Here is a 12,706-nt window from a genome sequence, read left to right on the forward strand (position 1 = left end):
AAGATGGCCCTTTTTTGTTTGTGTGGGCCCAATGGGCTGTAATAAGGACCCAGCCTCTAATTGACCACAGGTCGTTATTTAAGGATTTACATGAACAAAAATGGTCTCACAGCAATTGGTGCATTTACAAAAGAGCTGTAAGTTTCCTGTTAAGTGTTTGTAAGTGGCAGATTTAACAGGTATAGAAGGGTCAACAGGTGAGGAGGATTTTCCTCTCATTAAGAACATTAAAAATCTAGGAAACATATAAAATGGACAGCTAAAAAGAGCTGATGTGTTGGAAACACCCATTTATAGTCCTCTACTACTTTTTAATTTGTTTTTTTCTAGCTTACCAAAAGCCTACAAGAAGGTTTGATAAGAGATCTCACCATGCATGCCAGCAAAGTGTGCCTCTCCCAACACTGCAGCAATCCACAGCTCCTGAGAGTCAACATCTGCTCCCACCAGGTGATATCCAGGAGGCACCTGCACCATGGCCTTCAGCTCACTGCCCACCCGATCCTTCTGTAAACAGAAAAAGAGCAAACTAAAAATCTCAATTAGCTGATAGGAGCAGCATAGCTCAGACCTACAGCTGAGATGGTGATGTGATGTGAAGTTTTTCTATCAGCTCACCCGAGCGTTACTCGCAGTCAGCCACGTTGGCTCCACAGCCCTCCGTGTTACCGTCCCAGCGGTGATGACCTGAGGTAATATGGCACCGTACTGACCCTTTTCATCAAAATCTTTGTGTCTTTAAGAGACAGAGAGGCTGTTATAGACTGCAACAACGAAATAGCTAGTCGATAAATACAAAAAATGCTACTGATGTAAACAGACAAACCTGCTGACAGTGTGGGGAAGCTCTCCCTTTCGTAGTAACAGCACCATCTGAGAGCTTTCAGAGAAAAACATCTTTGTATATCACTAAACAACAAATACAAAGCGACTTATGACAGGAAATAAAAAACAGCACAGACAGACAAAATCATAGAAATAAAACGAGAACAGCAGTGAGGACAGGTTGGAGGGGATGCATTGCAAAATGAGATCCAGCACAAAAACAGCACACAGACCCACTCATACTGAGAACAAAGAATATGTAAAAGCCTATGGAAATGCAAAAGTCTATTTCCAAAAGAGATTCTTTAAGATTTTTTCAAAAGGTGACAGAACCTATGCAGTGAAAGATGAAATACATGGTTGTTATCACCCACTTAGAGAAACATGGAGTACCTTATACGTTTATGTGCATTCCTCCAGAAGGACATCATTTTGTTGATTTCTAAAGCTCGTGTGGCGTTGGTTCCACCCCGCCCTGCCCTGAGAGTGCCGTCCTCCATCTTTGACAGGAAGTCTTTAGAAAAAGGGCTGCCCACATTGTTGTGATTTCCATCCTAAAATACATTTATATTCAATGAGAATGTTTAAATCGGCATTGTATAAAGAAAAATGTACTCACACTACTATTTCAGGACACTTTAAGGTAACAGTGAAACTTTACCTTATGAGGCAGTTTGAAGAACCAGCAACCAGGGATATCTACATCATTATAAGGGCCATTACCATGGTGATATTGGCACTGACTTCCTTCTGGGGTGATGTGCGGCTCTTTGGACTGCTGTTAATGAAGAATGGAAACTATTTCATACATCACTGTAGCTAAGGTTTAATTTCAGTAAAGTAAAACAAAAAAATAACACCTGCAATAAAAAATGATAATATTTATATTAATACTATCTATACAACGTCTGTGCTAATTGCACAGGAAGAACAACAGAGAATCGGATGATAGCTCTAAATAGAGAGAACTGGATTGTAGTAATTTAACAGGACGGTATAGTGTCATAACATGTTCATAACATCTTCACAAAACATTTCATTAGTCACCTTTTTCCTTTCCCCATTTTTCATCACCCTGACCCCGTTTTCCTCTGTCAGATTTTCCAGAGAACTTAACTGCTCCACCTAGACATGAAGTCAAAAAACATATCTTAGTCAGTATGATTTTTATACTGTATATATTTATAAAAACTCAACATTTTTAAATCCTTCCATAAAAAATAATATCTTGATGAATATTCACATAAAAGTTAGAATGTATGAAATACAAGTTGTTCCTGTTGTCTTAAGTCAGTACATTTATAAAAATGAGTTTTCAAGCAATCAACCAGACTGTGTTCAGTAAGTTCACACATGAAATTGGCAAGCTCAAAGTCATAATTTGAAATAATGACGAAAGTTTACAGTAAGTAACTAGTGTGGGCCCTTAGGCAAGGTATGATTATGATCAAAATGAGAGCTATAGCGGCTTCGATGCTACCCAGGTCAACAAGGTTGTGTTGGGGAACCGAGGAAACCTGATGACAACTGAGTTACAGGAACGAGTCATTCATGGACCAAGGCAGAGAATGCTACTGTGCAATGAACCCCAATGAAAAAGAAAAACTCTGGCATGTAACCCCCAAAATAGGAGAGTGCCTCCAGCTGATTCAAGGAAGAAGATATGAGATCTCTGTCCAGAAGAGCACAGGCAGGGGAAGAGATGTGCACTTAGCCAAATTCTTTCTAATACATGTCAATAAAACAAACATTAATATTTGCAATTTAACAGGCTGTTTGTCATACCTGTGCAGAGGTGTTTCAGTTGTTATACAGGTTCTGGAAATATCTTTTTAAGTAAAATATGGTGCTTCACTTGCATATATACAGGGGTAAAACTGCATGCAGAGAAAAAAGTCAGAGAGCGAGGTATAGAATGGGTTGGACAGAAAACAGCCTGCAATCTGGTATTTTTAAATGATCAACATTATGTATGAAGAGTCAACAAGGTCCAAGATGGTGGAGTTTTGTGCACAGAAAGATTAGCAGGGAAGCAAAGAATAATTTAAAATTAAAATTTTTTGTTTTATCGTTATTATTTCTAAGTTTGTTTTGATCTTTTTTACAGATAAAACTCAATTGTACTGGTCAAATAGCAATAATAAACATCAAGTAATGCTATTTTTGCATTAAAAAACAAAAGATAAACAAAATGCAAGAAAAAAAAGGACTGAAAATTTGTAGGCTGAAGCCTCAACTTAATACCCCTACCCTGTTTACATTCATTTCATCAGCTCCTTCTCAATGTACACAAAATCCCACTGCAAAGGTACCCTATCTTACAAATCAGCCTGAGATGAATTAACAGGTATGCTGCACACAGCAGTGCAGTGAGGTTGACTTCCGGACACAATGCTGACATCTTTCTGTACCTCTTGTGTTTTGAGAAATCTCTATACATTTTAAATATTCTCCCCAGATATTTTATAAAAAGACAGCCCAGACAGTGCAGTAAATCATGAAGTAAGGAGGCGCACCTTGGCCCACACTGTACTGTCAGTAAACATGAGGCCCTCTGAAGGTTCACAGTCCTCATATTCAGGCGGAGTTTTGTTCTTCTGCTCACAGTACTCTCTGTAAATACTCTCAATGGTTCTGTGGGACAAAACAATGTTTAGGTAAACAAACAGACCAAATCTATCCTGTAAAAACAGTAGAATAAACCTTTATGAGCTCATGTTTGGATGTTGTAAGCTCAGTGGATTGAGCACCTGTGTGGGCACACAAGCCCAGCGCTTTCCTCCTCAGATACAATGTTATCCCTGCGTCCAGGTACCAGGTAGCCCCAGCCGTGTTTCTCTGTGTAATGCAGTGGGAAACCATCCCACGTTAGACCCATGAGCTTTGGCGTCACCCTCGTTTGTAGGCTGATGAGGCTGGCTCCAGGTGACCAGCTGTCATCTTCAGACATCTTCTCACACAGCTTACGGTACCACCTGAGGGGACCAGAGAGGAGAGGAGAGGGGAGGCTCTGATGGACACTGAATAAAGAAGTCAGAACTGAAAGATCATAAATATTTCAGAGGGATCTTACTCCGGGTGCCCTGGCAGATGTTGTCTTTTCTTGGGAAGTTGATTCACAGTTTCCTTCAGTTTCTCCACAGCCAGTCTGCTGGGGCACGGGCCAGCCAACTCCTCTTCGGAGGGGGGGCCTGGATCTGGTGTCAAACAAATTACCTGGTTTTACTTCACTGACTTTAGTAACAGTATTTCACCATGTTTGGAACCAATTAAAAACAGAAGCACTGGCTCATTTTCATTCATTTGGACTAATTTTTACCATGAGTCTGTGTTTTCACCATTTAAGACTTTTTATATGGTTTACATTGCCTTACATTACAGATCTTCAGTCACTGAAACATTTTATTTGTTGTTCTTTCTGTAAATCATGCAAAATTGTATCTCCTGCTCTCATTTCTGCCTGTGCATTTTTAAGAACTCTGGCCAGTGAGCTCATATGAAAGTTTCTGTATAAATAAAAGTGAGTTGAATTTAATACCTTCTTCCCAGTCTGGAAGAGGAGTAGCAGTTTGTTTTTGAGCGTTTTTTTTCTTCTTGCTCACTGCTACTTTCTTCAGCTTGAACTCTTGCACATCCCACTCCAGATCCCAAAGCCAGGGGTCTTCTTTGTGCCTTAAATCGGGGGGTAAATTCCCAGCTGTTATCTGAAAAGCTTCAAAGAGAAACACAGTTATAAAAAAGGTGCTCTTCTCACCTGTCATCCTGCAGCAGCTGGCAGGCATCGTCTGCTAGAGCCATCAGAGACTTCTTCATCTCTCTCTGGAGCTCTTCGTAAGTGTCCTCTGAATCTTCCAGGTAACGCTTCCAGTTATGGTTGACAGGAAGGTAGCTCACCCCCATCTCCAGCATTCCTGCTAACGTCACAGGGTGGGGGCACCTTGTAAAAGATGAGATCATGTCAATTTGAAGCACTGTAAGGAAACAACAAATAAGAGATAGTTCTGTCTGGACAATTCCCACATTTAAAAGCTGGAGAAAATTTTTCAGACCTCTCCAGGAAAAGCGGTAGCTGTTCTGTGAAGACTTGATGCGTGGCTTCAACGTCCATGGCGCAGTACCGCATCAGCTCCTGCGGAGGTCAGCAGAGGTAAAATTATAAGTCGATACCTAATGATGATAGCATATAAACACGTTGTGGTCATGGCTGTTGATAATCTGTCACAGGAGTTGAGTTAACATCTGACCTGAAAGTTGTTCCTGACATCCACCATGCTTCCCTTCACAAAGGTCTCTCTGACCTCTTTCTGCAGCGGTGGCCCTCCCACATACAGAGCATGGACGTCACCCAGGTTATTGATACTACTTATATTCACCCAATTCCAGGAGCCAATCTATATATACACAGAAATATCATGGTAAAATCAATTTTACTAGTAATGACGCAAAAAAGGTCACAAAAGACACTGAAACTATTTTGTAAAGAAAAAATTCAATGGTGAATAAAGTATACAAACTGTCGGGCCCTCCTTTTTCTGTCCAGTCTTTCTGATGTGCTCCTTCACCTCCTGAAGACCCCTCCCTTTTCCCAGTTTGTTGGCCATCCATAGTGTGCGCTGAAACCCAGTGAGCCCAGAGATTGCCATGTGAAAGCTCATGGTGTCCAAGAAGCGAACTTTAGAACCCTTAGAGAAAACAATGTTTTGATTGTACATGACATTCAGTTTTATACATCGGCTGGCATATGCTACTACACATATTTACTGTACTCCATAGTTTTTTTACCAGTGTTCCCAACAATAGGTACATATATTTTTTAAAAACATGTATGATTAAAACCAAAGTGTATTAGGGCCAACCTAATTTTTTTTTAAATTAAGAAAACCTGTTAATTTTCTGCAAAAAAGTCACAACATTTAAGAATACAAAGTAATAGATTTACAAGAAATCTAACTTAGAATTTTCAAGTTTAAAAAGTCTTAAATTTTGACACAAGAGACTGAAAAGTGTCAAGTTGTTAAAATCGTACATTTACAACTGTGTATTGTAAAAAATTTCCAAGAAAACAAACTAAAAACAGTAGTTGGATTTTTGACTTTATGCTCAAAATTCTACTTTTTTTGTTGATGTACATTTACAACTTTTAAACTAAAAAAAATTCCTTTTTTTCCTGTTAATGACTTTTGAAACTTGAGAATTTTAATTTTTTTCCTGAAAACTACCAGATCCTTTTTATTATCATTTTTTCTAGAGTAGCATTAATACACGGTCATAAAACATAGACACACAGATCTTTTGTCAAGAACAAGTGAATGTGGGATTTTTGTCAGTAAGAAACAAAATAGATCTTTCCAAGTGGGTCATGGGGGGGCTTTGCTTTTCTAAGATATAAGTAAGGGGTGCCCTAAGGGGAACAAAGGTTGGGAACCATTGATTTATACAACTAGAGTCTTAAACCAAATAAAGAAGGCACACTGAAAATAAGTTAAAAGCTACAGTTAGGTCTGTAAGTATTTGGAGAGCAATTGTTTTGCCTCTATCATTCACCATAGTGGGTCTGGAATAAAACAGAGAAATGTGACTGAAGTGTAGACTTTCAGCTTTCTCTAAAGGGGCGTCGCAAAAATATTTCACTAACCATTTAGCAATTACAGCCATTTTATTTTCAATATAAGGGGCTCAAAAGCATTTGGACAATTAACTGACAAGCAGTTTCGTGGCAGGATGGCAGGCCTTTTCCATCATTACTCCAAGACAAATGAAGCAGATAAAGGTCTGGATATGATGAATAAAGGAGGTGCTCTGAGTAAAATGGCTCTAATTCCTAAATGATACATGGCTATTTTTCTAGAAACCCCTTAAACTAAAGCTTAAAGTCTACACAGTCACATTTTGTTTTATTTGAAATCTGTTGTTATGGTAAATAGAAGGAAAATGATAGAAATTGTGTTACAGGCCTAACCGTGATAAACTGTGATTTTAAATCACTGCTAACAAGGATAAAACAAAATTAATGACTTTGAATACTAACCTTTAGTAGGTATTGCTCCTTAATATAAGATCGATCAAAGCTGACATTGTGGCCCACTATGAGCCTCTCCTTCCACTGACCTCCTGGAGGGCGGGCAGAGTTTAAAGATGTCTCCAGTGGGATGAGGTCTGCTAGTGTGAGCTGGTTTGACCAGCTGTATCGCTCTTCGATCAGACGCTTACTGCACCAAGAGTACCTTCAGCAGCAAAAGAGAAATGTGTCTGTGTAGGTCCTCATTCATCCAGGTCCGAGGTCGACTTAAATTAATCCAAAAGTGCAAACTGAACTTGGTTAAGGTTCTTGGTCTGCCAAAAACTATCTCAGATCATTTGCAGAGGTTTAAAATTCTAGCTCTGGCCCTTATCAGTTACAGAATTGAAGTCTTACAGAGGCCAGGCAAAACATCTTCAAGAGCCTCAACAAGGCCAAGCTGCACCTTCTGGATCAAGCTTTGGAGACGGATGTTAATGGTTAGAATCCCTTTTTTGTGCATGAAAACATAATACCATTCAGAATTTTTGCCTTTATTGGGACAATCATAAAACTTTCTTACCAGTTTGTGGGAGACACAGCTACAGCCAACGTTGGACACCGCCCCTCAGTCATACACACCTCCACATCAAACACCAGCGCCGACTCCTCTGGGAAATCCACCCTCCTATTCTCCCCATTGGGTCCATAGCAGGTCCACCCACCCTCAAAACTCCATTCCTGTGGCATTGGAGGGAGCTCAGCCTGGTGCAGCTTGGTGGCAGCTTCGAGATAGGGAAGACTCTGCTTCTCAGCCAAGATTCGAAAGTGCTCATCAATATTGTTTCCATGCATTTGGGGAAGCTTCAGCTCCACATCAGGTAACAGTGACGCCTCCTTCCCCCACAGGTTGTGTTTCTGCAGGTGCCCGATGCTGCGTGCCACACTATCCTCTCTGTACTCTGGTTCCAGACCATGAAATATCTGCTCATGGAGGTTCCTTGACAACATCTGAATGTTAAGGGGGTTCAGGCGGGTCTCTGTGGAGTCTTCTCCCTGAACAGAGCGAGGCTTTGTGGAGCAGAGGGAGCGCTGACATGTCCATCGCAGAGAGATGCTGGTCCTCTGCAGAGGACAGCGCAACGCATGCAGCATCACCTCATGAGGATTTCACACTGAAATGACAAGATCCTGTAAAAGTATTACCAAAAGGCGGTTCAGCCCAAGTTCTATCTAGTTTCGTGTGATGACAACCGAAAGAACATACATTTAACATGCACCAATGGTGTGGTACTTATTCACCACTAAGTGTGATCTAACTTGTGAGATCCTTCTTGCAAGGTCCTGATCCTTGGGTTGGATTTATGAGGATTTTGAAGACCTTTCTGAAATTTGATCCAAGAACAACTTCCTCAGTAACGTATCATCAAACTTAAATTAGTTCCACGTTAACTTACAAAACCTGCATGAATAACCATAACGAGTCTTATCTGCACTAACAACTAGGTAAGACCTACAGTGTCAATGAATGCATGAGTTCATGACAGACTTGCTGCCATGTTTACTAGCATTTCATCACTCCTCGATGGTACAGTTGCTATTTTTTCATCATCTAACATAAAATACAGCTGCACTCGGTAAGTCTGTTAGCTACGTCGTTGTTTTAAGTAAAAAGGACACCACATCAAATCTGCTGTATGATGTTTAACAGTAAATACTCGAAAAACTATTTAAAATCGCTTCTTTGTACCATGCAGAGACTACCTTGACACGATGCTTTCCTCTGCTTGCGGAGTTCTAATGCTGTAGAAACTTTAGCGACCCCTAGCGGTCCGGACGACTGCTTTTGTATTGAACGACAACAGCACGTAAATTACTTAACTCTACACTGGAGGGGTTGCAATGAGTCAGTTGAGTAGTCCTGAATATGGATGTATTCTGGTCATCAATATCCTTTTATATTTATTCACTTATTCGTCTGAAATACGTCAATATCTCTCATAGACTCCACCTATTGTGTCACGTCGGCCGCGTGGCCTAATGGATAAGGCGTCTGACTTCGGATCAGAAGATTGCAGGTTCGAGTCCTGCCGCGGTCGTTATTTTCTAACTAATAACTGCATTGTTTTTCATGTTTACTATATTGCCGGTTAAATATGACGGCTGTCCCTTTGCTGCTATAACTTTAACTCTTCTGGGAAGGCTTTCCACAAGCTTTAGGAGTGTGTTTATGCAAATTTTTGACCATTCTTCCAGAAGCGCTTTTGTGAGGTCACACACTGATGTTGGACGAGAAGGCCTGGCTCTCAGTCTATGCTCTAATTTATCCCAAAGGTGTTCTATCGGGTTGAGGTCAGGAACATGGATTTCCCCAAGATCTCTCGGTATGCTGAAGCATTCAGAGTTCCTTTCACTGGAACTAAGGGGCCAAGCCCAGCTCCTGAAAAACAACCCCACACCATAATCCCCCCTCCACCAAACTTTACACTTGGCACGCTGCAGTCAGACAAGTAGGCTACCGTTATCCTGGCACCACCAAACCCAGACTTATCCAACTCCAGAAAACGTGTCTCCACTGCTCTAGAGTCGAGTGGCGGTATGCTTTACACCACTGCATCCAACGCTTTGCATTGCTTTTGGTGATGTATGGCTTGGATGCAGCTGCTTGGCCATGGAAACCCATTCCATGAAGCTCTCTACGCACTGTTCTTGAGCTAATCTGAAGGCCACATGAAGTTTGGAGGTCTGTAGCGATTGACTCTGCAGAAAGTTGGCCACCTCTGCACCTCAGCATCCACTGAACCCGTTCCGTCCTGTCTACCACTTCGTGGTTGAGTTGCTGTCGTTTCCAATCTCTTCCACTTTGTTATAATACCACTGACAATTGACTGTGGAATATTTGGGAGCGAGGAAATTTCATGACTGGACTTGTTGCACAGATGGCATCCTATCACAGTAACACGCTGGAATTCACTGAGCCCCTGAGAGCAACCCATTCTTTCACAAATGTTTGTAGAAACAGTCTGCATGCCTAGGTGCTTGATTTTATACACCTGTGGCCATGGAAATGTTTGGAACGCCTGATTTCAATTATTTGGATGGGTGAGTGAATACTTTTGGCAATATAGTGTATCCTCAGGTCAGCTCTTAAAGCATCCTTCAATTACCAACTAGTAAACCCCATACTGAAGCATTTAAAAATGAACTGAAACAGTTTGCAAAGTTTCTTCAATGCATTAAGGAGAAGAATGCTCTAAGGCTCTCTACCTTGCTGGACTTATATTTGTTATTGAAATAAGGCTCTCACATTATTTCTGTTTTGTATTGTTTGACTCTGTATCAGCACCTGATATTGACATTTTCAAAGGATTTTGTGCCTTGATGTTTGTATTGAAATACTGTCAATAAAATGTTCCTTGTGGACACTGTGTGACATGACAAAGTAAAGTCTCAACCTCAGATGAATAGAAATTAGAAGTATGAAATAGTGCTTGACCTTTGTCAACCTCCTACATCCCAGCATCCTCAAAGGAGGTCATGGTTCCTTGCACCATTACCTAAGTTAGACCTATAAGCCTCAATCCTGGACACTTTGTTTGCCATCTTGTGTCACAAAAGCACATTAAACATGGTCAGTGTGCATCAAAGATCGCAGCCATTCAAATCAAAATGCTTGGGTTTGACACAAAACTGTACAAGGCACAAAACCCTTCAGATTTTATGACTGAAACTTGTTCATTGATGCTTAATGATGTTTTTAGTTAAATATGGCATGTACAATTGACAAGTTTTATTAAAAGCAACAAGCTACAACACTGCTAAACAGCAATGAGGGCAGTGTGACTTCATTATCATTTTATCTGTCAGTAAAGCTTGGGAAGATGTTGGAAAGAAACTGTTTACAAGTGAAATTAACTACAGCATGTACATGTGCATGTGATCCAAATTAGTCTTCTCTGATTTTTTGTTAGAATGGGATTATTAGAAATACTCGATTTAAACCTATACATTTCATTTCATCAGAATAAAACTGTCACCATTTTGCAGAATTTCTGTTCAGTTTTTCAAAATTCATTTTTTGACGTACCTATTTCAGAAAGAAGATAGCAAAAAACACATTGATTGTATAAATTTCTTATTTAACATAACAATGCTGAAACAACCAAATCAGTGCTGTAACATGGCATTATGTCTTAAAAATAATAAAATATTGAACCATTAATTATGATTTAAAAAAACCAACAACAACAATTTTTTTGTTAAATGCGGAATTAAACTTATGAAGCCTTAACTCAGAAATAATTTAAAATATTTGTATGCCCTGTACTACAAAAAATGGTATTTAATGGAGAAATACCCCCAAAAATACTTGGAAATGTTTAATAAAAATTTCAGTTACTGAATAGATTTAAAAATGCAAAAAATGCAAATAAAGATTGAAACAAAACCTAAAAACCTTTAAGAGACTCATCTTTATTATCTCATAAAACTTTTTGCTTGGTAGTGAAACATGAGAACAATATGAAACTCGGAAACACACATCAAGATTTAAGTGGAAACGGTTATATATATTCTTTCTTATGGGATGTTTCCAACTTTATTTTGCATGTTTCACAGAACTGCCCATATTGTGCTTCACAATGGTGTCTTTACTGTACAGTAAAAAAGACCCACTGTCCTCATGTGAGGCCATCATTCTATTTTTAAATGTTTAGTAATTATACATACAAGGTCCTACTGATTACAAAATAACTAGGATATATAGATTTAAAAAGAACATGCATACCAGATAAAGCTCTGGTCTCAGGAGGTTAAAGTTTTGTCACCCGTTAATGTTGAGGCAGAGGACCTCCATGCATGTGGATACAATTAAGAAAAAGACAATAAATATTAACCATCACAGGCAGAATCGAAGCCTGTAAATCATTGACAGAACTTTCTTTTCTGTTATACCACTATTTTATCAATTCTATTTTATGATATTGACCAAAATGTGTCAACTTCTTTTTTTTCCCTTGGCATGCCATGAACAATACCTCATGCTGTCCACTAGATGGAGCGCTAACCCCCTCAGAATCCCACTTTTCTATAAGTGGACAGAAGAGGGCGCTGCTGCTTGACTGAAAACAGCATAACACTTTTCTAAGTGTTTAATGCTTTGACGCACATCATAATTTTAGCAACCACCCACAGTGGTAAACAAGTGTTAGCCTAAGAAAGTGGAAAGGGCACTTAACAAGTAGTCAGTAATGGGTCAGTTAGTGGCCAATAAGTGATCAATAATGATTACAATAATGGTTAGTTACTCAGTTATTCCTCTTTTTTTCCTTAGCAACAATGCCAGCCAGTGCAACAGTTTGTCCAAGTGGGAAAACATTGCTGTAATCAACTGGTTATTTATTCAGATATTCAAAAGTACAGTACAGTACAGACAGGCTGCCAGATTTTTAAATGCACCCTCTGAAAAAAAAAAAAAAAAAGATATGTTCGGCCATACCACCCTAAACACACCTGATCTTGTCCAATCTTGGGGCTGGTTGGGGCTGTTTTGTACTTGAATGTGAGACCATCAGTCAGTTCAGTTTATTCACAAACTCAATAAAAATGCAAATACAATCAATCATGACAATTCCTAAAAAGATCATTTCTGAGACTGGATTCCCAAGAAGCTCTGTGGAGTTTGTAAAAAGGGGGGCCAGACATCACTAAACAATTAATAGTTACAAATCACATACATGATCATTCTGAATATAATAATCAGCATTCCTGTGTTATCTCAAGAATCTAAAATTACTTTAAAAATCACTCTACAGATCTTAGATGTATCGTGACACCAATAAAGTAGATGTAGACAATGGCACTCAGAAGATAGTATAAATTAGT

General features: G+C 39.5%; 1 protein-coding gene and 1 non-coding gene across 8 annotated transcripts in view; one reads left to right on the forward strand and one right to left on the reverse strand.

Moving 5' to 3' along the window:
* Nucleotides 1-8,629, reverse strand: part of polg (polymerase (DNA directed), gamma) — a 14,951-nt gene extending 6,322 nt beyond the window's left edge. Inside the window, exons 1-18 of one of the 7 annotated variants that reach the window (XM_041795019.1) lie at nt 8,588-8,607; nt 8,091-8,208; nt 7,407-8,014; nt 6,854-7,049; nt 5,340-5,507; nt 5,070-5,216; nt 4,875-4,954; nt 4,580-4,762; nt 4,364-4,497; nt 3,899-4,022; nt 3,576-3,800; nt 3,342-3,459; nt 1,873-1,950; nt 1,487-1,603; nt 1,219-1,379; nt 827-880; nt 619-736; nt 372-507 (exon numbers count right to left, since the gene is read on the reverse strand). In XM_041795019.1, coding sequence (XP_041650953.1) covers nt 372-507; nt 619-736; nt 827-880; nt 1,219-1,379; nt 1,487-1,603; nt 1,873-1,950; nt 3,342-3,459; nt 3,576-3,800; nt 3,899-4,022; nt 4,364-4,497; nt 4,580-4,762; nt 4,875-4,954; nt 5,070-5,216; nt 5,340-5,507; nt 6,854-7,049; nt 7,407-7,978 — 2,611 coding nt within the window. In that variant the 5' untranslated portion in view covers nt 7,979-8,014; nt 8,091-8,208; nt 8,588-8,607. Of the gene's footprint in view, nt 1-371; nt 508-618; nt 737-826; nt 881-1,218; nt 1,380-1,486; nt 1,604-1,872; nt 1,951-3,341; nt 3,460-3,575; nt 3,801-3,898; nt 4,023-4,363; nt 4,498-4,579; nt 4,763-4,874; nt 4,955-5,069; nt 5,217-5,339; nt 5,508-6,853; nt 7,050-7,406; nt 8,015-8,090; nt 8,489-8,573 lie in introns of those variants that run through there. The other 6 variants (XM_041795020.1, XM_041795024.1, XM_041795023.1 and 3 more) reach the window with 6 other exon arrangements.
* Nucleotides 8,630-8,849: 220 nt separating this feature from the next.
* On the forward strand, nt 8,850-8,922 carry trnar-ucg. Its single transcript has one exon. It is a non-coding gene; the product is annotated as a tRNA-Arg (tRNA).
* The last annotated feature ends 3,784 nt before the right edge of the window (nt 8,923-12,706 follow it).

Source organism: Cheilinus undulatus, linkage group 9 (assembly GCF_018320785.1).
Source record: "Cheilinus undulatus linkage group 9, ASM1832078v1, whole genome shotgun sequence".
NCBI lineage: Eukaryota > Metazoa > Chordata > Actinopteri > Labriformes > Labridae > Cheilinus > Cheilinus undulatus.